General features: G+C 39.9%; 2 protein-coding genes across 4 annotated transcripts; both read right to left on the reverse strand.

The window, feature by feature from the left end:
• Positions 1-9,011: 9,011 nt before the first annotated feature.
• LOC307262209 (transforming growth factor-beta receptor-associated protein 1) lies at positions 9,012-16,951 on the reverse strand (the record flags this gene model as incomplete). 2 transcript variants are annotated; one of them, XM_080043001.1, is made up of 11 exons in its annotated part: positions 9,012-11,837; positions 11,946-12,358; positions 13,014-13,158; positions 13,243-13,377; positions 13,575-13,718; positions 13,796-13,853; positions 14,038-14,385; positions 14,563-14,645; positions 15,526-15,680; positions 15,875-16,069; positions 16,264-16,951. In XM_080043001.1, 11 exons carry the CDS (start codon positions 16,949-16,951, stop codon positions 11,694-11,696), a joined length of 2,508 nt encoding a protein of 835 aa, XP_079899127.1. In that variant the 3' UTR covers positions 9,012-11,693. The 2 variants fall into 2 exon arrangements, with proteins under 2 accessions (XP_079899127.1, XP_079899126.1); XM_080043000.1 differs by having other exon boundaries at positions 11,937-12,358.
• A 776-nt stretch (positions 16,952-17,727) lies between these two features.
• fhl5 (four and a half LIM domains 5) lies at positions 17,728-24,402 on the reverse strand. 2 transcript variants are annotated; one of them, XM_080041762.1, is made up of 6 exons: positions 24,313-24,402; positions 20,210-20,390; positions 19,824-19,998; positions 19,028-19,197; positions 18,743-18,929; positions 17,728-18,590 (listed from the first exon to the last, which is right to left on the reverse strand). In XM_080041762.1, exons 2-6 carry the CDS (start codon positions 20,369-20,371, stop codon positions 18,439-18,441), a joined length of 846 nt encoding a protein of 281 aa, XP_079897888.1. In that variant the 5' UTR covers positions 20,372-20,390; positions 24,313-24,402; the 3' UTR covers positions 17,728-18,438. The 2 variants fall into 2 exon arrangements, with proteins under 2 accessions (XP_079897888.1, XP_079897887.1); XM_080041761.1 differs by lacking the exon at positions 24,313-24,402 and adding an exon at positions 20,579-20,671.
• Between the last annotated feature and the right edge of the window lie 142 nt (positions 24,403-24,544).

Here is a 24,544-nt window from a genome sequence, read left to right on the forward strand (position 1 = left end):
TTCAGATGAGCGGCTCGCTGCAGATGTTTTGGAGTGTGTTATTGGTAATCCACAAACAGAAGAACATCCCAGAATAAATCGGTACAAATACACACAAAGTGAAGTTTCATTCCATATGGTCTGCGTGTCGGTAGCTGGCTTCTCGTTGTGTTTGTTTAAAGGGTTTAGGTCACCAGACTTCATATTTGCAGGGTATTTTGAAGAGACACGCCAAAAAGGTGGATCCTGAATGCAAAAACACTGGAGTTTGCGAGTTTATGCAGAGCCCCAAGAGGCCCTTTGAATGTGGAAACGGGAAGCTGTCTGACAGCATGGGCCCCGGGTATTTCTTGCCTTCCGTGTATCTTTTGTGCACCCACCATAAAGGAAACCATGATTATAAAAGATGTCTCACCACAGGTCATTTGAGACTGTCCCTGGCAGTCACCAAACAAAACTGAAGTCAAAGTGTAAAAAAGTTCACGGGCTAAAATTGTGGACATTTACTCAGAAATTTAACATAACATGCTGTTCTGCAGGATGCTGTGAAATTACACGTGAATTCAACCTTTTTCATGAAGAAAAGTCACGGTTGAGTACATCTTCAAAGGAGCTATTAGGCCTGCATTTGTATGAAATGGGCTGTTAAACCTCCCCCTTTTTTTAGCTCGCAACTCCTGTGTTCAGCATGATGTACTAAAAAATAAATGCCCATTTGTAATCCTCCAGCTTTTAACATTTACATGCACTTGTTACCAAAAAGGCTTTTTTCTTGTTTTGGAAAGGTTAAAGGCTGAGGCCGCTGATGGGCTCAATCCTGTCTGGATCAAGCAAGCTGCATTACGGAGATGAAAACTATGGAAATGTAGTTCTATAAATGAAAATCCGAGTAGCTTCTTGGGGGGTCCAGATGAATCATTTTGTTACAATGACTTGATACGTATATGAGCGTGGCCTGTTTATTCCTGTGTGTGAACTTCTAGTGTTCTCATTTCTCTTTGAGTTTATCAGCACGTAATGACAAAAATAATAAATTCTTCTAGGTGGTCTGCGGGGCCGGTGTTGCAAAGCAGAACACAGAACTTGTTATTTTGATGAGGCAACAGTTTGCTCTGTGGAGAGAGCATGTTTTACTGTGAGGGCTCGTCCGAGTGGTCTTTAACACAGAAAGACTGTGACTCATTGTGCTCTGTAATTTCGGCGCACTGCAGCTGCCTTAAGTGACCGCGGCTGCAGACCTGTTAACCAGACTCATCCACATGTAAAACTTTCCCTTCCTCCTGACATAATAATTATAATGTCACTTCCCAGAGCTTGCTCCCTCAATTACAGCTTGTACAGGTTTTACTGCAATGACAGCTTGCTGGAAGATCTTCCTAGGACAGGCCTAAAGACTATTTTGGGTCTCTGACCTTCTTTCCTGTCATAGAGCCTCTGTTAATCTCTTCCATAATTCCTGTACCAAATCTCCTTATTTCCTGGATAATGCAGCTACTGTAAATACCATTTTTCCAAATGGATATGGCTGAAGCCTGTAGGTACGTCCTTCTCCCTGGTGAACTGGACAGTCAAGTCTGGAAGGCACAAGGCAAACTGCTAATTCTGCTCATAATAAAGACTTTGAAGAGTTTCCAATTTGTGTTTTTCTCAGCTATTTACAGTTCTGTATTTCAAACAAAATCTCCAAATGTGGAAGTCTGAGGTCCTGTGGTGAGGGAAGAGAGAATTACAGTACTAATATTGGTGCACTTTTCCTGCTACAGTGTTTACATTGGTCTGGTCAGATTGCACCAGCACATGGTTGAATTAAACTGTGGCTGTGGCTGCTGCTTGAATCCCATCTGAGCCAGACAGACAGGTGGAAACTCCTGCAGTAGTGTCTAAATGGCTTCCTCAAATGGAAGTTTAATAAAGGGACAGCACATTTTGATCAAACTTTTTCCCCCAGATGGAAACAGTTTTCACGAACAGACTGAGCAGCTGACTGCATCTCATTCACTGAGACATTTCCAGGAGGCTGTAACCACTTTATTTAAAAAAAAATCCAAAGCCTTCTGTTTCCATTTCCACTAATTATTTGTTTTAGAGTATAGGCCTACATATTCATCCATTCTTTTATTTTATTAAAACCAGTTTTTACATAACCATACTGATTTTAAATCATGTTGATGGGGTAAGCTTTTATTTTTGACTAAAATAAGGACTTGTGGAAAAAGGGTCAGTCTAAAGTTGCCTAGGCAGTGTTGCCTTTGGCATATTTATACAAGCATCTCTTGGTAGGAGGGTAGCAGTGTTGTGTATTGCCTCAGTGCAGAAAATAAATACACCTCTATTTTATATGGTAAACGTGATAGCAGAGCTATCAGCTGCCTTTTTACACACGTAGTCACTAGTATGTTTCAACATTTTTGTTTCTAGCCAAGACAAAGTCCATTAGTAACTCTCCTTTCAGGAAACAGTTTTTGGTTTCCATTATGTTCCCCATGTTCGCTAACTTTGTCTGTCTGCAACTTTATGCCTACAACAATACGAGTTGTGGGAGTGAACCATTAGCATAAAGTAGCATGATGTAGATGCTAAAATGCTCAGAGCTGAGTGGAACTGCAGTCGGGTGAGTCAGATGTTGATGGTTTCATTCCAAAACCACAGATAATGAAACCCACTTTCTCATGACTTGTAGTTATTTAGTATATTATTATATAATGGTGCTAAAAAGCACAATCTAAATGCTAATTTCAGCATGACTGCATTGATAATCCTAACACGCTAATGTTTAACTCTAGTTATTCTTAACAAACATGTATTTGGGTTACAACAAAGATCCCTCAATATTGGGGTTTTTCACTAGGCTGCCCAGAGGAAAAATATTTTGCTCAGAATAGTCTTTTTTTCTTAACCGCATAGAGTAAGATCTCCTTTTTATCTTTTTGAGATCACTTCAATCTCAATTATTGCAACAACAAAATGAAGCCCTAGGAAAAAAAGTTGATAATGAAAGATGGAACTTTTGACACCCACTAGGTAAGACAAAAGGATAGAAATGACACAAATAGAGAGATGACATGATGAGATAATGACATGAGATCTCATGATTGGATGTTAAATATATTTTGAACAAGAAAGTTCATGTGACCATTGGGATTCCAGATATGGTTTTACATTCCATTTTTAATGACAGTGGTTTATCCTGGCCTGTTGCTCTGTCTTTAACTGAATTTCATAATTTACTCTTATCCTCACAGATGATAAGATTGATATTCAAAACCTAAATGAGATTAGTTTCATGTTTGAACTCTTATTTCAGCTCTTCACTTTCACTTTATACACACAGTGTGAAGCCCCTCTGTTGATTGTAGCATTAGGTCCCATCCATACCTCACAGACAAGTGGTTTGCTTCATTGAAATTAAGCAAATTATATTCCACTCCTGTATACACGCAGCTACTGTAAGCTATACTTTCGCTCGCCATTATGTCTTTAAGGTTTTGTGACTGTGAAACACCCTCTCCAAATTAAAGGTCGGAAATGTGCCAAAACCTGACATTATAAGCTGAGGAGCCCAGTCGCTCCAGTCTGTCAGTCTGTCCCAGTTTGACATCAGCTGCCAACAGACAGCTTAGAATAAGCCTCAGTTTGTAGAAATCAGTTCTCTTCTCAAGTCTGCACAGAGAGCAGAGGTGCAGCTCCTCCAGACGATTTAAACTTTCTGCTCAGTGATGAAAAGCTGCAATAAACTGTAAATGTCAGTAATCACCTTGGGATAAGAAAAGAAAAAAAGACTGGTATGTGCAGTCACACAGAGGTGCACAAACACAAGTTTTCTTTCAAGCAGACAGCTTGAGGGTATTTTTCAGCTTTTTTCATAAAAGACCACAACCATCCCAGATATTTAAAAAAAAACAGTTTATCTATGCATCTGAAGCCTTTCACTTGGATGTGAAATATTTCTTTAATGATTTCTGTGAATTTTTTATTTTATTTTCTTAAATAGTTTGGTTGAAATAATATGTGTGAATGATATAACCTCCATTGAAACACAATTCAAGTTTGGTCTTATGCAAGCATCAATAACCAAATAAATAAATACGTGGTCATCCTGCTGAAATGGTGAACTTAAAGGCCTACTTCACCGGTTTGAATATGAAGGTGTATTGAATTCTGAGATCCTATGTAGTATAAATGTGCAATTTTTTTTAAAATCGGTTCATCCTAGCCTGAGAAAAGGCAGAAAGAGTGTTTTTTTAACCCTATATTTCTCTTTCTCGTGACATCACAGAAAGAGAAATATAGGGTTAAAAAAAACTTACTTTGTAAATATTACTGTGATGTCTTTTACTGTGACATCACAGTAATATTTACAAAGTAAGTTTTTTTAACCCTATATTTCTCTTTCTGTGATGTCACGAGAAAGAGAAATATAGGGTTAAAAAAACACTCTTTCTGCCTTTTCTCAGGCTAGGATGAACCGATTTTATTTTGTTTTGCACATTTATACTACATAGGATCTCAGAATTCAATACACCTTCATATTCAAACCGGTGAAGTAGGCCTTTAAGGATAGGGTTATTTTCAATGCATCTGGTGCCTCAGGATTGGAAAACACAATATACTTCCCCCAAGTTTTTTTTATAGGATCAAAGACTTCTTTACTCTGGTTTACTCATACATATAATAGAAGCTGTTGCCATGGTTTTGCCTCTTAATTAAGCAACATGTTAAGCATACACAACGTTATGTTATAGAGCCTTAGGTTGGTTTTGGTGTTTAGACAATGGAAAGCTCGAGAGCTTTATTTAGGCCGCTGTGAATCACTATGCTGTCACCACAATGAAGCCTGGTCTCTGATTTACTGCTGTATTTGGACCCACATGGTTTGATCATAATGCTGAAAGCTGACTAAACACATCATTCACCAAATCATACATCACAGACAGTCTAAGAGGCAGGAAGGACCCAACAGCTGCGAAATAAGTACTGTATTATTTTGTGTAAGTAAAATTAACAGCACAATGCTGTAAAAATACTCTGAAGTAAAAGTTCTGGGTCCAAAACATACATATTATGATGATTATTATTATGATGTATAAAAAGTAAAAGTACTAGTTCTTCATACAAAAAAACAATGTTTTACATAAACTCATCATACAGTATATATTTTTTAGGGTAAACTTTTTTACAATAGCTGTAACATAAATGTGGAGTAAAAGTACATGATATCCCTTTTTAATGAAGTGGGGTAAAACTATAAAGTAACATTAAATCCATTGACGACAGGGGATTTTAGTGTCAGACTATTTGATGGCTGCGCAAAGTACTTCAACATTTTGCATGGAGGCTCCATAGAATAGTGCTATATAATATTTATGAGCATGATAAGGTTGTTGATCCTAGTATGGCCTTATCAATGCATTAGACTGAACATAGCTGCTGAAAAAATAGGCATGGTTTATATTGGCCAGTAATCAACTTTCGGCTTTACCCTGCTCTAGACGGTCATTTTTATATATTAATATTGGCCTTTAGAACCAGTATTGGTCGACCTCAAGTCTACAGGAACCATTCATGTGGCATCACCAAAGCAATTTATTAGACTTACCGCTTCTCCATCTGAAACCACAAAAGGCTTTAAACAACTTTTAATTTGACATATTAAATAGTTCTCCCTATGACCTGTAAAAAGGCGTTGATGTGTAAAATGTTTGGAGTTCCCCTTCAAGTACTTTAGTAAATGCACTTATTTACTGGACCAAATTACTTTGTCGATACACACTTTTGACCAAGTTAGCAGCTAAAATGAGTAGAAATCAAGAAAAGTATGACACACTTATCATTACTTATCATTCATTTTTAAATATTAGCTTTTCCTGTGTACTTTTTGGCAAGAGAACATCTTGTACTTTTTGGGAAGTCGTTCTTTAAATTTTTTTTTTAGATGCAAAGTGATGCTCGGGCACTCCTGAAATAACCTCAAGTATGGGTATGTGTCGGTGCATGAAACCACAAAGTGCAGAGATTTCATGCAGCTTCACGTCAGCTGAGAATCGTTTTATTCTCCTTGGTTTAGTGGTTTTTAAAAGTTCACGAGAGCCTGGAAATATCCTTCGTACAATGTGTCCAGAGATGTTCGATCAGTAGAAATAGAAATGTTATTCTATGCTAAAACACGATGTACCTCTAATTTGTCCAAACTCTGACTGGAGCTTTGATTGCTATATACAAGTTTATGATTACAATTTCTTCTCTAAAATACAGATAACTTGAGATTCCTATTGCAGGGATTTCATCTCAAAGATTGAAAGAGGCCTTTTGGGGTCAGTATTGGTTTTGCCCATAGGCCATTATTGTGTGGGTGACAGTAAGTTCAGTCCTAGATAGCAGAGGGAGGGCGTTTTGACTCCAGCGGTTCATATCAGGGGGCGCTGGGACATTTTTAACTCCCTGGCCTATCTGTTGTGGGAAAGGGTGTGTTCATCTGTGGTGAGCATTGGTGCTAAATGTCTAATTATGCACAGTCCCACATTCTCAACTTTCCCAGGGTACAGTGCTCTTTAATCAGTGTCAAACACCACATGAGGCACAATATTTGCAGATGAAGCTCAAAAAGCTGTCAGGGACCCTATGGTGCAGAGCGCACGTCCCTGTTGTTGTCAAAGCTTTAATTATGTTCCTTTCACACGGTACGGATCATAATGCCTTTTTTGTGGTATATTCATCAGCTTGTTAAATAGCCTTGTCACTAACTGGATGCTCTGATTAAGATTTACAATAGTAGCAATTTAGATATCGAAATAGAAATGTGCTTGTAAATAAGATGAACTGACTTATGGGTTTACACTGAGCTGTATAAAGGTGACACCATCTTATTTGTTTTCTGGCGTGTTGTGCAATTCAAAACTGTTTTGAATTTGGTAAATAGTTGTTGCTAGATAGACTAGCAGCAATTAGACCAAGATTGCAGGTACAACCCCAACTTTTAGATCTGTCAGCGGTTCTAGATTTTTCCTATTTCGAGAAACCCAAATGGTCTAGATATGAAAGGTGCTGGACCTGCCACCAGATTTTAAAAAAATTAAACGGAAGTGGACAACCAAAGGTCTAGCTGTGGTCGTCCACCCGTGTTTTTCTTTTGGCCTTTGGCTGGGTACTTTACTCTCGTACCTGAAATATACTCATTAAGAATGAGCAGTGAAAACACATCTGGCTGCCAAAAATCCTTAATCTTTCTGAAAAGGAACTCTCATGCTTTATCTAAAATTAAGCGAATGCCACTTAATTTATTTAGGAACATATCTATTTATGGTGACTTCAAGTTGGAGAAAGTAGTGCTTGATATGTAGGGGATATTTCTGACAAGTTTATTGTGGAAATGGGAGCTCTGAGATTCACCTAAGGGACTGTATGAAAATGATTGGGGTGGGTTAGGGGGGCTGAACCTTTTTTTAAATTTTTAATCTCAATCCGAAAAATCTCTTAGGCTTTTCAGAACTTCCAAATCTAACGCTACACTAACTTTGTGTGATACTGCTAACCAAGACCGCATCTCAAGGTTGCTCTCCTGTAGAAGGCAGAGGTATTATCACTGGATCCTGTTTAAAAAAAGAAAAGGTTGACATATTGATAAATATGCTTATTCGCTGTCTTGCCTAGAGTTAGCATTGGATGAGAAGATCAACGCCAATCATGATCTATACAATTTTTATAATGACTATTTTGATGTTTTTGCTTGAAGGTGGATTAAAACCTTTAAACAGAACTAGGCTAGCTGTGTTTCATTTCTACAGTCTTAATACTAAGTTAAGTTAGCCAGCCAGTAGCTTCACATTTTCTGTACAGACATGAGTGTCATGGACCTTCTTATCTAACACTATATTTTTCTCTAAAAAAAGGTATGACACCTGTTGCATACTGCTAACTGCTACAAATATGTTTAATGAGAGAAATAATGATCAAGAAATAAGGTTGTTTGTTCATTTAACTGTGGAAGAATGGACCATAAAGTGTGGGAGTTCAAATTATAAATTATAAAAATTAGACTTTTCCTGACCACCTCTTCCTTAGATAATTTTAGAGTCCCTAAGCACTTCACCCTAATTTGTAATAGGGATAATTATTCTGGCAGAGGCAGTTATGTACAAAATAAAAAATATCATATATCTTCCTCAAAATTTCCAGTCAAGAAAACAGGTTTGAGTACTGAAAGAGGTAAACAGTGAACAATATAAGCCCTGCAGACATGGCTTGACTCTGTGCTCCATACAGCATGATGTATATAACCCATGGTTCCGTGCAGCAGGGCAGGGTGGGTGTCTGTGGTCACTGTCTCTGCCCTCTGTGTCTCCAGTGGGCCACCCTACACATTTCTCCCAGTGGCATTCTGCCAAACCACAAGGTAGCACGCCATGAAAATGAGAGTGTTGCCTTTGGAGTTAAAAAAAGATATGTTTTGATCATCCTCTTCAGCTATTTATTCCCATACTCGTTCTGCTATATCTATAGAATTAGTTTTGCTGGGAAAGCAGGATTTAAAGTTCAATCGTTTAGGTTTTCTGCTACCTTACCATTATTGCCACCAAAAGGGTTGCAAATTTGGATTCTCCTTGTCTCCATTGCAACCACTAAGGGACTGAAAAATGCGTCATAAGGGACAATGATACAGTCATTTGTGGCTTTGACTATAAATGTGATACATGATGCACAGAGAAGCATTGTGTATTCATTTTACCCATAGGTTTTATTTTGTGAGGTACCTTCTACAATTTCCATAATCCATTTCATTCCATTTACTTAAGTCTTTTTGAAGTTTGTACCAAAGTGTGGAATATACAGTACATCTTCATGTTTTATAAAATATTAAATCAATATCAAACAAAGAAGTGACTCACAGATGTTAAATATTAGAAAAACATAATGTATTTTTATTGTCTTTTCTTTATTTCTGTCACCTTAGTGACATGAACATAAAGCACAATTATTACATCAAATAAGTGAATAGTTCACCCCTTATATGTTACATGGGATATTTGATTGCCAAAAAATACTCTACTTACAAATCATTTTATAGTATGTAATTCTTTACCATGATTTTAATGAGGGTCTAGAGAGGTCAATTTACCTACCATATAAACAAAATATAAAACTCCTGAAAACAAATCCAAAAATTATTAGGGGATAATTTGGGATTTAGGAGGGCCCCATCACAGATATATACATAGAGCATATACAATTTAGAAACCATTCTACTGTATCTATCCATGTTTTACAGTTAAGAGCCAAAACACAAGTACTGGATCATGTTCTGTATCAGAATCATGAAACATATGACAAGTTCAAAATCACAGTTATAAGCAATTATCATATAAAAACAGCTAAAGTCATGAAAGATCATACTGATAAAACAAGTTCAAGAGGATTTGTTGTCCTTTTCCTATAACTGAAGCGCAAAACCTCCAACGCATGTCATAATATCTCTCTTCCTAGTCCATACAAGATAAAGCTATGTTAACATGTAAACAATTGCATCCTGCAGTCCAGACAGCCGACATTTATTCTTAAATTTAGAAAAGCACAAGAAGGAAATGTTCTTGTTTTCCCTCCTTGCCTTCAGTCTGTGGCTGCACGGATATTTATAATGGGAGACCAATGTCTGGATACAAGACCATTCCTCCATAACTGTTCCTTTTTTCATCCAATCTACTCCCTCATGTGTAAAATGTCCATCTGGCCAGCACCCTGCAGTGATCAAGAGCCCCCGCCTACTCACACACAGATCTCCAGATTGCAAGTGCAATACTCTCACATCAACAGGAACTACAAATATCAACTTGTCACATACAATGAGAGGGGGATCTTAATCCATCCAAAAGCATCCAAATGCAACAAACAGGCTTTCTGGACTCTAAATTGGGTTAGAAGAAGGTGTACTTGTACTTGTACTTCTTTATATTTTTACATTCTAGTTACTTATAGCTGTTGGTCACCATCAAAGATGAGAGACAGATTTTCGAGGCACAACTTAACCACAGGTGTTCAAAATAACATTAAATGCTCCTAGAACATGTCCGTGAAAGGAAGGAGGAGTGGACATAAGGCCGTCCTCAGGTCCACCCAGTGGTCACTGGTCACGAGGCACGGCCCAAAGCTCGGCCAGTCACAGAGCAGCAGCCCTAACAGTCAGTCCATATAAACTGTGGGAGGCTCCTTCACATCTCAAAGCAAGCAGGACAGAGGTTGATGCTTTTGTTTTTCTCCACACTGATGCCTTTCTGCTGTTGGTCTTAGAGTGATTGCAATGAACAGCAGATTCAAAATGAAATGCCAATGTTTGAATTTACAATGCGGTGATATGGAGAAGTGGAAAAGGCTATTTTCCTAAAAACAAGTGAAAGGGAAAAACTGGGAATATGGTTTTATTGGGTTTTCTGTCAGATGTTGATGTGTGACATTTACAAACTCAGAGTGAAACATTCAAGTCGAAGCTTAAGCTAAGTGTATTCTTGCAGCCCTTAATCCAAGTTACACTCTCAAAGGGCTTCAAAACACCCACACTATATGAAACATGAAATGAACACACACTCTCCTTGGTGAGAACAATGAAACACTCCCCAAAAAAATATCATTATTAGAGAGGAACAGAAGTTATCTTGGCAAGGGCATCACAAACAGATCACTCCTTCCAACACGCTCATTGTTCACCATTTATCTACAATGCAATTAGTCACAAACCCGTGCCAAAAATGTACGCACAGTCCAGCCAAGTGCACAAGTTACTTTTCCAGCTCCCCTAGGGCGTCTCCTTCACTCCTGTCCCAAAAGGCATCAGGATAAAGAAATATTCAGCTATGGTTAGCCTTAATGACTAAATTGCAACAAAAACATACAAATACATCTGGAGTGTCATCTAACTTAATGATATGTGTTTAAGTTTATTTACAAGATTTCCATACTGTGCATGTGGACACACTGGAGTGTGTGTGTTATTATTTGGTATATCATGTCCCCTAATGATATAGTTATGATGTTGGTAAAAATGGCCTCTGATTTCATGTTCCATACACAGCACAGACCTGTCATTTGGTCGCTCGTAAAATTAACAGAAATGACAACAAACTCTGAACTTCCTCGACCTGTTTGCTTTTTATTTTTAAACCTGTAATGTGTGATTTTTATTTTTTGGGTAGGGTCATAAATGTATATTAATGCACGAGCGGAATGAAAAAAGTCTCTCCCATTCAGCCTCTCTGTTTTCTATTTCCAGCCCTATGCAGACAAATATACACAGCCATTGGAAACCATGTCGGTGGGGATGCTTATATACAGCAATAGAGGATGGTTAGATTCCCTCCGGTCATCAGGTTGACCACAGGTGGTTTCTATGTAAAACACCACTGTCCAATCAGTGAATATATGTCCTCCACAATTCATTTTATAGCTTTTGCTGTACACAGTGTCTGTAGGAAATGGCTCAGACATGCCGCAATTTAAAAATGCACTGCTTGCACTTTTGCACTTTGAAACCGGTTATTTACACAATGTATTTTTCCTTTTTTTCCAATAAGGGAAAGTGTCTGGTTCAAGGTAAACAAATTGAGTCCCTTTACAGAGTGTGCCTATTGATGCAAGTCAAATCTAGAAAGAGAATCATGTAGCGAGCAGACACAATCATGATAGGATTAAGAAGTAATACTCTAGTTAGATATTTGCAAAGAAAACAACCTTTATGATGGTGAAGAACCAGTGCAGCTTATGTGCATTAGCTCACCAGTGAGGTTACGGGCAAACTGTGACTCTTCAAGGTCTCTCTGACAAACCTTACACTTCTGCCCCCTGTCCAGTCTGCACATAGTTTTTGACGCCTGCATCTGAGGAGAGAGTGAAAGGGCAACTGGGTTCAGAAAAATAAGACAAACAAGAATGTTTACTGGAGTTAAAAAAAAAGTGAAATATCTCGTTAAACTTACCCAAATTACCTTGTGCCGCATGAGCTCTGACTGGCTCAGAGCATTTTGCAGCATTGCCATCCGCTTCTGGTGGAAAGCCTCTCTGAGGGATCCAACTAAGAACTGGGAGACTAGTTGAACAGACCAGGAATTGGGCAGGAGCTGGATGACCTTCTTTGATGCAAATACCTGAGGGTCGTTGTTGAGCAGATCCACTGCAGCACTGGTGAGATCCTCGGAGCTCAGGTAGATTTGGAGCAAGGTGAGCAGCAGGGTCTGCCTGAACTGCGAGTCCCGGCCCTGTGCTGCTCTGCAGCAGTAGGCCTCTGCAACCTTGAGGTCTCGCTCCTGGTGAACAAGCACCTGCAGTGCCTGAGAGTGTTCACCAGCCCTGCCAAGGAGAATCGCTTTCTCTATGTGCAGGTGTGTTGACTTGACTCCCTCTGTAAGGAGAATAAAAAAAGACAGTGATTTTGGACAACGCTTTTTGTCAAAATCCTATATGTCAAAATCGGTGAATATCTCTTAACGATCTGCTATCTGTACACACTGTGTGCACTGAAAGAAAAAAGTTTTAATACACAGCCTCTGTAAACAGTGGTCAAGCATTCTCCAGAATTGCTGACTCCACCTTTAAAGGTGTAGTGTGTAGCAAAGGTGTATTTTGGCGGCAACTAGTGGTAAAAATCTTGACTGCAACGCTCCGCTGCTACTCCTCCCTTTCGAATAATTAACAGAAGATACTGTGGCCTTCGAGGACAAGAAGCAAGTTGCTAAAGATGGCATCATCCACCACCGCCTCAAGACTTTATACAATATCAAATAATGAGGTGAAGCTGCATTTCCACCCACTATACATTAAAACGTGTAATGCTGATAAGTTAGTCCGTTCCGTGCTACTGTAGAAACATGTCAGTGCAACATGATGGCATGAAGGCTCATTCTTAGATAGTAAAAAACAAAAAGTATACACTCATTAAAACATACTTCCGTTTCTACCAATTCTGTTCTAGAAAACGCAAATTCCCTTAACACAAATAATCCTTTGATCATTTTGTAAAAATCACCAATGATTAATTTTCTAAGGCTTCCACCCACCATACACAGTGGAGACGTCAAAAAATCTAGATTCCCATAGCAGCTGCTGCAGCTTCCCTCTGGTTTCGCTCAAATCTGTTTCCTCTTCCTCTCGCAGCGTCTGAGTAACATATGCCAGGGCCAGACTGTCATGATGTCTCTCCTCCTAAGGCAGATTACACCAATTTTGTGTCAGTGCATTTAATAAAGGATTCAGGCTATTAGGTTATGTATCTGCTGCCGTACCCACCTCACTGTTCAAATCTTGGATTAAGAACTCCAGATACAAAAGCAATGCCAGTGGGTACTTCTCCAAGAAAGTAAGGACATCTTGTGTCTCAAATTGAGCATCTGGTGGACGCTTGCTGAAAATCTGCACACCTATCTTTTTTTTCAAATGAAGGGATAACTGTTATTGGACATTTAATTACCAATAATTGCCTTCTAAGCGAAGCAATTTAGTTAATAAAGTGGGTGGCATTTTGCTGTGTGTTTATATCTGTAACACATAGCCTGGTTGTATTGTGCAACTCTGCCCTCTCCAGTTAGGTTGAAAGCATGACAAATGAAAAATAAAATAACCTTTTGGTTTCTTTGCAATGTCCAGTCTGCAAACTTCCACACAGCATCTCTGTCCTGCAGTTGACTGAGAGTCCACACTATGTGTTCGTAGACATCTGAGCAGGAGGAGTCTTTGCAGAGACCATCTGCAATCTTCACCCAAGTCTGAAAGAAAACCACATGCTCCAACATGCTACTTTTACACATAAAGTTTATATATCAAATCTGTGGACTTGAGGTACCTTAATTGCATCAATTTGATTTCCATGGCTTTGATAGAAGGAACCTAATGCAAAAAATCTGAAAGATATAAAGAGCAAGATATAACAGCTTAATCAGGTCCATAGCAAAAAAGTTTCAAATGTTGAATTGAAAACTTTTCTTCTATTAATATTTTGTCGTTCAACTAGAAAACAATACAATTACTTGTGTCATAAGTAAGTGTGATTACATATCAACTATTTAACAAATAATTCATTTTAACCTGTTATGTTGCTCCAAAACAGGAACACACTGGTCCAGCCTGCAGTCATTGGGAAAAGCCACAAGCTGCTGCAGATTTTCATTGTCTCCCAGTTCTACGTACAGCCTCAGGAGGGCGCAGTCCACCTCCTCAATGCACCTCAGGCCTTGCTCCGTCCCCCTTACTGCTCTGAGAAAATCTCCAAGGAAAGCCAGGTAATGATGCACTGTGTTTTTGTCCTCTTGCCAGAGCACCTGGAGATCCCTGCACTTGTTCTCCTGATTCAGATGGGATTTAAAGTCGTCGCTAAGACTCGGCTTTGTCACGGGGTAGAGGTGGATGATTTCTCTGGGGTCCAGCTCACCTTTGCTGTTCAAGTGGGAAACAACGAGAATGGATTTGTAATACGTTTAGCATTGAATTCAGCAGATTGGTCTCGTCTCACTATTAAAAATAATTCTCATTTTACTGCACCATTTGCTGTGATTTAGGCCATTGTAGCGTGTTTAGAATTTTAAGTGTTGTGGAAAGGGTTTTTACTCTCACATGAATAGATCTCTGGCTTGGGAAAAACCCTGCTGGTAAAAATGAACAAATCCAGCCAGGCAAGTGATGGCCTTCTGCAGCTCCTGCTGGTGAAAAAGAAATATATAGCTCTGTTCAAGCCAGGCAGACTTTGCATGAGCATCTCTATAGCACCAATATGTGAGCTGAAATTATTGAGGCAGAAGACTGTTTGACTTTGCATAAATCTCGAGGGAGACATGTTTCACTTCAAGATATTCAAAATAAGACATATTATGAGGAAGACTAAGGCCCGTCTACACCAAAGACAATATCAAAAGCATGTTCATTCTGACATGCTGTAAATTGTGATGATGCACATATTACACTAAACCTCAGACACCATCTGCAATAAATATGTTAAACCTGAATTTGATTTTTAAAAGAATAAATATTCCTCCGAAAGAAAAGTATGTTTGTTGAAAGAAATGGTATGTTTTGACCATTTAAACTATAGCCTAGACTGGTTAGCTGTTAGCAAGAAAAGTTTAGCTTGCTAATTTGTTCTCCATTGTGGCTTAGTTCCTATCAAAGTGATACTACAAAGTCAAAACTAATCATTTATGAACAGATAGCTGTAAAGGTAAATTTTTCCAACCGTTGCAGTGTTACTTTGCGTTAAGTGCTAATTACCAAACGTTAGCATGTCAACACGCTAAACTAATGTTGGCATACATGCATTTGCATTTTGACTTGAGTTTAGAGCATGGTCGCATGGTTGTAGACCAATCTTGTAACATTTGTTCCTGCTAATTGTGTATAGTTTATTTTGAGGAAATATAATGTATATACAAGTCCAATGCACACAAGTAGGCTAACGAAAAAAAGTAGAACAAATAAAAGTGTAATTTCATTATCCTTAGATTTTTTATTTTTTGAGAAGAACACATTTGTTAGAAACCTAGTCTCAAAGGAGGGAATAATGTGTTTTAAAGTGCATTTGACCTTGTATGAGTCAAGTGGACGATGGCCTTGTACAGCATCAAGCAGCAATAAGGCCTCCTCGACCCTCTCATTCCTCACTAGTGCCTGGATCTGATCTTCGATTGGCACAAGGCGCAGGCTGAAAATGTCTCTCTCTGTAAACACTAACACGCCATCTGAGGGGAGATTTGGTTACTAGTTTTCAGATATACTCAGTGTGTACGAACTGTCGATTCAACAATGATTGACCGAATCAGTGCAAACTGGGGCAGACACAGCTACAGCTTTTCCTGTACAAAACCACAATTTGACAGCGTTTTAGTCTGCAATCTGCAATGGTTAGGCGATGATTTGATGTTGCATGGTTTACCTGACGTGGAGTGCAAACCCCTAGCTCCGCTGAGACTCACAGTCTGTTTGCGCTGCTGATCTACCATGCTGTAGACAGACAGCACTTGGGGCTGTAGGGTTAGAACGTAAGGGAAACATACTCCGGCTGCCAGCACCTCCTGAGGCCACTGCAGGGGAGGGCGCTGGCATATCCCTGTCTTCATCACAAACATGCCTGAGGGATGAGGATTGGAAATTATATCTTGACAAAACAAATATCCTCTGGCTTGATAGATATATGGGGGGAGTGATATGAGGCGATTAACTGTATAGCAGCTTTGGAAAAGAACCATATAATGACACATGGCGACGTCTGTGCTTGACAGCCTGCAGAACAACATGTACCATAAACATTTTGGCAGCTCTTACCCAAAGATTCGGGCCCGTTCAGGAGGAATTCCCCTCGTCCCACTGATGTAACAATGACGCGCTGCCTGCTGTGATTGTGAGGGAAAAGGTCCTCGCTGCTCCCAGACTTAGTATCACAGAGGAGATACCTGTCGCTGGTAGCTACACATAGAATTGAGCCATCTACTGCCAAGGCCAAAGGGTCCTGGAAACAAGGGATCTCTTTTACAACATCCCACCTGTCCACTCCCACCAAGTGAATTCGGATCACCTTTCTTCGGCTGGATGAGGTCACCATCTCCACACATGTGGCCTGGGCTGAGGGCAATGAGTCGCACACCTCAAACAAAGACACGTGCTGGATCTTCTTCAGAGTAGGTACAGGCTCTAAGGAGAACATGTTGAGGGCAGTAACGCTCCGGTCCCACAGGACCAGCAGATGGTTGAAAAGTGGGACTGCCCTCAGTTGGGCTATTTGGTTGCTTGACCCTAGTTTTCTTGCCCTACCTTCTCTGTTTTTGCTATGGTCTGGACTCAGGTCTCCATTTGCAAAACTGGGCAAAATGAGATGCTGGACTGTGGCATCTTTGGTACCTATATATACATTTCGGTCATAGCACTCAAGGCACTGGATGCTGGATTTGTCCTTTTCTTTTAGGACCGCTTGCTTCTCATAGACATGGGTTTGTGTAAATGCTCTAAAAGCCATCACAGAGATGTTAGGATCATTGATCTTTGGAATGTAAAATACAATAAGTATCTGCCTGAAGTTCCATATCTAAGGTGAAATATGTAAAACAAGACGTCCCTACCTCTCTGCTGTTCTCCCTTCCTTCTTTGATTCCTCCACAAGTGCATAAAGTGTAATGTAGTTTCACCTCCCATGTGACCATTTCCTGACAGGAAATCTATGTCAGCATTTTTCACCGCTCATCCTGCCATAAGAGGACACTTACACAACTCACCCAGCCGCCCTCACCAAGAAAACCAACTTGTATGAGTAGCAAATCAATAGGTATGTTTAGGAAGCCAGATATTTTGAGTTGCCCACAGTTATGCTACTTGTTTTCTTGGCTTGTGCATGGACCTAAGTGGTGGGTTTGGTCACTGGATAATGGACAAGTAGGAGAGCAAACTATCTGCTCAACAAACCATATATGGCCGCTCTTAGTTTGTTTACAACGTGAGTGAACTGGTTGCGACAAGATCAAGGGGCATCAAAGGTAAACCAGAGGTTTGCTTTTTGGCAATGATTGTCTAAATGGTGACTGAGAGGGGACAGTATGATCATAAAAAGATCTGAGTTTCAGACCTAACGCCACAGCTATATTTGTTGTGCTGATATATGCAGACTGCACCTCTGGTTGGCATTGATGGAGCAGAATAAGACATAGGGATGATATCTGATGATATTTCATACACTTAGAAAGGTCTTTATTTGAACAATCTTTAGTGTGTAAAGCATTTTACATGAGAGAAGCATGAAACATGCATATTTTTTTGTTTCCTCTTTATCAATACATTTTTATTCTATGCAATCATAACCAAAGCACACACTCAGAAATATTCTGTATGCGTAATGGAAGTCAGAGCTGTATCAAGGGGAAAAATGTTCTGGGGCTGACACAAACAATGATTTTTATTGTCAATTAACTGCTTTATTAATAAATAATTTTTGTCCTGAAAATTTCAGAAAATGGGGATATTATTATTTCCACAAAAACATATTCACAATGCTTTTCTTTTATCCAACTAACAGTCGAAAATCAAAAGATATTCCATTTACTGTACAGAAGACAAAAAAAGTGTCAAATCCGAATCCTAAACTGGATGAATTTAAATAGAAATTTTACAATTTTTTTGTAAATTGACTTATCCATTAATTGACTTGCTCAAAAAGGTTTTCAACATTATTTTATCCGAGTCAGTAATTTCAAGAAACAAAAAAAATATTCATCAAGAACAGAACAATTACTCCCTAATTTTAAAGATGCATATTCTAAATCACAGCTTTGGTGTGTGTGGTGTTTGTGGGCAATGTGAGAGCACCAAAGGGCATTTATAACACTAAAATAAGCATTTTAACATCAGAGGATGTTCATGTAGCTGGCAAGCTATCATAAATATTCATGGATACATAATATCTGCATCAGAATATGAGCTCTTGTTGTTACAGGGGACCCCTTCATGGATAGATCACTTCTCCCTGCCGCAGTCGGTGCACAAGATGTTGTCGCGCTGGGTGAGGAAGCCGCGTCCAACCAGCGACACGGAGCACTGCACACAGGTGAAACACTCGCTGTGCCATTGACGCTCCTCAAAAGAGATGTACTTGGCCCCTGCCAGACCTGCACACATTAAATGTAATGTAAAGTATGTGTTAAAGCAAGACCTTTACCTTGTTTATCCGACAGTTCCTACAGGAATACAAATAAAGGCAGCAGAAATGCATGAGTGCGTGCCACAGTGAATCAAAACATGAGCACAGCGAGTGACTCACTGGTGATGGGCTTGGTACAGCCCACACACTTCTTGGCGTACAGGTTGCTGAAGCATTCAAGGCAGTAGGGGAAGTTTTCCCTGGAGGTGAAGCGTTGACCCGACAGCTGCTTTCTGCAGCCGATGCAGAGGAAACACTCGCGGTGCCAGGGCTTGTCTTGGTAGGTCACCCCACCTGTTGTGATTGCCTAGAGAGGTTACACAAATCCAGACAGTGTGAGTGACGTTAACAATACCAGTCAGGTGGATTGACTGTACTGCAGCAGTCAATAGGCTGTAACCTTACCTTCTTACAAGCACAGCACTGGTAGGCAAATTGCTTCTCGAAGCATGCCACACAGAAGTAGCCGGTGTCTTTTGGGATGAAGGATTTGGTTCCTATTGGCTGTTGGCAGCGGTTGCACAGGAAGCAGGTTTCATGCCAGCTGTTCCCCTTGTATTCCATTTTGCGGGAACCTGGCATGAGGGACGAGAGCAGCTTAGTCAGCATATGGTACCTCTATGTCAAAAAGACACTGCCGCCAAAAATAGTCTGGCTTTATTTGAAGAGAGAGGTCAAAGATATCTAAATAATCTTGTAAAGAATTAAGTGTAAGGAATAAATGGCATCAACTAGTGTCTATTTTAAAATATATAAGTTTTATCCATCTTTTTTGCACCTATAACTCAAGATTCACCACAATTGTGATACAATTCTTACACAATACTCCTGAGTTTCCTCAGTTGTCATGGTAGATAACTTGAATGTTCATTCAATCTCAACCTTTTAGCAAACATGGACAGTAAAATAATCCTTCAAGTGCTCAGAAAATTAGAAACTTCAACATCTACATCTTGGGCAAACTCCATCCACTTATGGAGATCATGAGTTTAGATTGAAAGATCCGGAACAGCTTCTCCATGGACGCAGTGTCCATTCATATTGTTAGCTATTGTTTCCAAAGCCAAGAATGCACTTTCACTATCAATAATGGATGTCTGTATTTAAAAACATGCATTGTCATTCATGTTAATGTGATAATGTATCAAGATATAGATTTAAGTTGATATCGTCCAGCCCAAGTCCTCGTTGTCATCTGTACCTGGCATGACGGTTTTCTTGCAGGTGTTGCACTTGGAGGAATAATCATTGGCGTAGCATTCAGTGCAGAGCAACAAATCATCCTTGGCAGCAAAGGCCTTTTCATCCAGAGAGCGGCTGCACTTTGCACACTTGAAACATTGATCGTGCCAGTGGCGATCTTTGTAGGACAAGTCCTGCAAATATTTTACACATTATTTATTCACTGCGGATGTTCTGTAAGAAATCATATTCGTTCATGTGCAGCGAAGAATATCTGAAGATTAATTAATTAATTCAGGGCAAAATGTTTGACCTTTATCATCATAATGTTAATAAAAATAACATGCACTCTTATAGTGACATGAAAGCCATTACTCTCTCAGTATAAAACTAGTGCCTCCTTACCTTACTGTTACAGCCAATTGGTGTCGAGCAGCCCTCACAGCAGTTAGCGAAAAGGTTCTCATAGCACTTAGTGCAGTACTGCGTGTCTTCTTTCATTATGTACTTCTTCCCCAGCAGAGAGTCTTTACAGTAATGGCAGTCGAAGCGCTCGCTGGTGGACATTGTTGTCTGCTTTTCTTAGCTGCAGGTCAAAGAGAGCAGGAGGAGGAAAATTGGACAATAAAGAAAGATGGAAAAATGCCCTGTAATAGTCCGAGCAATCTCTTCCCCCCTCTCATGAAGCAAGTGAAGAAGCAGAGCAAATGTATTTGTTCCCCTTTCTTTCAAAAGAATCTGAAAAAAGCAGTGTTGTATAAGAGAGGTTTCTACCTCAGTTGATATGGGGCGAAGATGAGGCTGAAGCTGTGAGGCTGCAGGGAGTGAACAGTCCAGGCACGGGGATGGGGCAGGGATGAAAAGGGGTGAGGCAGGATTATGGGGATCCACTGGTGGGGGATCTTCTATAAATACTGGCTGGTTTATTAGCGGTAATCTCTAGGGGAGAATGGACATGCTCCACTGCATCATTCTGCACCTTTTAAGGGCGCTGAACTTTTGAACTTTTGTTTTTTACCATTGTTGCTTTCGTCCAGGAATGCGTAAAAGCAATAAGTACATACTAGAAAGAATATTATTGGAATTCTTGACGACCTACTAAGTTATAACTAACTAGTGTAAGTGCTCAAATGTTTGCTCAATTTCACACAACACATAAATAACAGATGAGACAGATCCAACACTACAATCAGTTTGGATATTGATGCCAAAAAGCAGAGAGTTGGCTATTTGGATGCACTGATGTGTCTGAATACACGTGTGGCCTTTTGTCAGTGCCCACTACATACAACAAGCAGTTGCAGATGGCTCATAAGAGGTAGGCGCCAGTAGCTTTGTGGGTGCCAGGTACTGAACTGTAATGCCAGGGCCTTTCAGTGGCTATTGAGAGCCCTTTGGCAGCACTTCAGAAGTGCTGGGCCTGCTGTGGGTGTTCAATTCATCCACAGAAAAATAAAGCAGGAGGAGCATGAATGACAGATTAATGGTGACCATCTCGCTGATAGCGATACGCCTGTAACCTCATTAAAAACACATTTGTACATAACTGGCATACACACGGAAAAGAGTTCAAAAACAATCAACATTGGTACACCATAACAAAATAACGCTAAACTGGTTTAACATTAACTAGTACTAGTCAGTTGTTTTAACCAAGGATTTTTTTTTATATATTACTGTTTGTTTATTTCCCCAAATAAAATATATTGAAGTGTTAAACACGACAAGCTCAAGTTTGACCTAAAACCTTAACTAATTTACTGTTCATTCATTGTTCATTTATTGTTGTAATTCGATGTTCATATGGCATCCAGAACTGCAAAGGATACACATATTGGAATATTATTAACTGTCATACACAAATAGTGGCATGTGAGTTTTGAATAGAGCAGGAGTAAAGTATAACAGTTTGCCTTTACCTTAATTGTTTTAGTTTTGATAAAGTTGGTGGTAAAGATATTGCTTTGGTTCTCAATTGACTGAAACTGGATCAATTACGACCTGGTTATTTTTAGTTTGTAGGGCCTGAATCAATACAGTATAGAATGTCCATGCCTCATATTTGTCTGTATGTATATTTGGCTCAATAAAATATAAAGAGTGTATGTAGATGTCAAAAAGACATGTCTGAAACAGTTCAAATTCTCATTTCCACCTGGGTAAAAAAATATAAAATCCCATATTGTGTCTTTCATTGACAGTCGATTAATTACATTTGAATCTTGGAGCATGTGCTCATATCAGTTTTCCAAAAGGATCAGGGGGCGGACATCTTCATAAAAATAGCCTGAGAAGACCACCAGCCCAGCCCACAGGCCTAATCCCTCATATACACACACAGGAAGGTCAGTGTCAGGGATGAGGCTGACAGGAATGCAAATTCCCCTCTGTCTTCTCTCACTCAGTACCACTCCATGTGCTGAAATTTGTGTAGCGTTACACCCTTGTGAATGACTACGATTTAGTCCATTTATGGATTAGCAGATAATGATGGAACATGTGTCTGCAGTGTGTGTAGGTGGTATACCCAAACCTCTGAGGAACAATGCAAGACTATGTTATTTTGACCTACACGCTGTGTGTTATGTAAGGCTCTCAGCACAAAACAATCGTAAAATGTTATTCAAGTGTCCCAAACAAACATTTCTTATTTGAAGTCGTGCCATCCTTCAGGTTCGACTTATTGCTGAGGGGGTGGTCCCGAGTCATCTGCTGCTCCGGATTATAGATTACAACTGCATTGTACTCTTGCTCCCGGCTGGACAGCAGATCAGCGATTGCAAATCACAATGCAACAGGCCTTAAATAAACCCTGAATCAACCGTACGACAAACATAGTTATAGTCTTTCAAAATAATTGGTGACAGATGCACAGTATCTGTCACCATGTAAAACCATGTGCTTGACTCTGTGGTTGTCTGTTTGTCCTCTTGCCATGTCTGCCCGGTGGAGAGGTGACGGCTTGTCTCAGGTGCACCCACATTATTCATATGTTTTACTATCATTTTTGTCATTGTTCCTTTGTGATTTTTCTGTTGTTCCGACACACTTGGCCTTTATTGCATGTCTCTCTGTCCTGGGAGAGGGCGCTCTATTGAGGTTTCTTATTTTTTTTTTCCTTTTAACGTTTTTCTTTGGGGAGTTGTTCTTTAGCCGAGTCGAGGGTCTTGGGACAGAGGAGAGTGTCGTATTGCTGTACGGTTTGTGAAGCCCAGTGAGGCAAATTGCTATTTCTGATATTGGGCTATATAAATAAAACTGATTTGAGTTGAAGCCAGCATGGATGTGACCTATATTCTGCAAACAAAAAACTATCATCCCTGGGAGTGTATTAACATAATATTAAAGTCATGAAAAATAAATTGTATGCCGTTAGGCGATGATGTAACTGGATTAAAGCAGATACAATTGTATGTTTTGTTTATATCATCAGCATTAATCTCCATTCATGTAATTTTATTACATACTCTGATTTTTATCTGATAGATAACAGGTGGTGGTCTTTGTCTCTTGGATTATTAAATTGTACACCACGCAGTGCCAGCCATGCGGGGCAAAAAGCTTGCTGATCTTGCGTATTCCTTTTTGCCTGCCTAATCCTCTGAAGTCAACTAGTGAGCAGCTGCCAACAGATTTTGTATGCGGCCTGTCTAGCCCCCAATACATAGGCCTTTATTTGACCTGGACTCGAGTGTCCTCTTATCTTAATGTATTCAGTATTTACAATAAGGTGTCAGTGTGGCTCCCCCTCCTGCCCCTCTCTTATTAAATGTTCTCACAGAAGAAGAGAAGCATTTATTTTGGTGGCTCCTTTGAGGTGGTGACTTGTTGTAGACTGAGAGAGATCAACGCGACACAGTTGCATCTCTCTGAAGCACAAAAGCCTCGTCGCACCAGAGTTGACAGCTGGTTGGCATGGTGATGACAGCATAAGTGGGATCCATTAGGGCTGAGTTGAGGAGCGGCTCTTGTAGTTAATGAGTGGACTCACACAAACCTGGCTCTTTGAGCGGGCCTTTGCACTCTTCTGCGACATGGTGAGCTCGCTTTCAACGCAGCGTTTTCGACTGAACAGGATAGCCACATAGGGGGTAGCTGGGGGGCGAGGGGACACAATCTCCTAAGTCTACCATCTCGCAAAACCTTACACCCCTTCAGGGAGGCCCTGTGAGTGCCCATGTAATGCCTCCACCGACTTCACCCTCCCCCCACACTGTTCTCACTAAATGAGTCATAGCATGAGTGGGTGACGAGGCCTGTCACATAGCCAGACATATGATCTCCGACGCTAAAGAGGAGAGAATGTTACTCCTAGGAATGCACAACCCATTAAAATGTTCTCCTCTTCAATCCGGTGCCTCTGCAGCCCACAGATTTTCTGGTATTTGGATGAAGTGTGTAGACGAGGCTGCTGATTACCTTTGTGTGCCGGCAGCAGCAAGTCAGAGCACAAAACATACTTCAATATATCGCACAAAATAAGAGCAAAAAATGAAATTCTTACATACCTGCTACAAGAAAAATCTTTTATCTTCTGACAGCTTCCAAGCCGAAAAACCCTCCCAGCTTTCAAGAACCCAATCCCAGTTATAATAACATAACGTCTTCCATGCGCTCTGTGTCTACAAATAGTGCAGCACAAATAAACTGGCTTTAGTTTACCGTAAATGATCCAAATGAGCAAATGGGGGGAAAAACACAGAAGTTATTAATTTGGCAGGAATCTTATCTGGGCTTCAT

The sequence above is a fragment of the Ammodytes marinus genome (assembly GCF_949987685.1).
Source record: "Ammodytes marinus genome assembly, chromosome: 15".
In the NCBI taxonomy this organism is placed as follows: Eukaryota; Metazoa; Chordata; class Actinopteri; order Uranoscopiformes; family Ammodytidae; genus Ammodytes; species Ammodytes marinus.

Bases quoted from the DNA above. Each gene is read 5' to 3' on its own strand.
- fhl5 (XM_080041762.1), bottom strand. From the start codon at position 20,371: ATGTCCACCAGCGAGCGCTTCGACTGCCATTACTGTAAAGACTCTCTG. The intron at 19,198-19,823 runs GTACAGATGACA...CCCTCATGCCAG, and splicing joins CAAGAAAACCGTCATGCCAG to GTTCCCGCAAAATGGAATAC. The intron at 18,930-19,027 runs GTAAGGTTACAG...TAACCTCTCTAG, and splicing joins AGTGCTGTGCTTGTAAGAAG to GCAATCACAACAGGTGGGGT.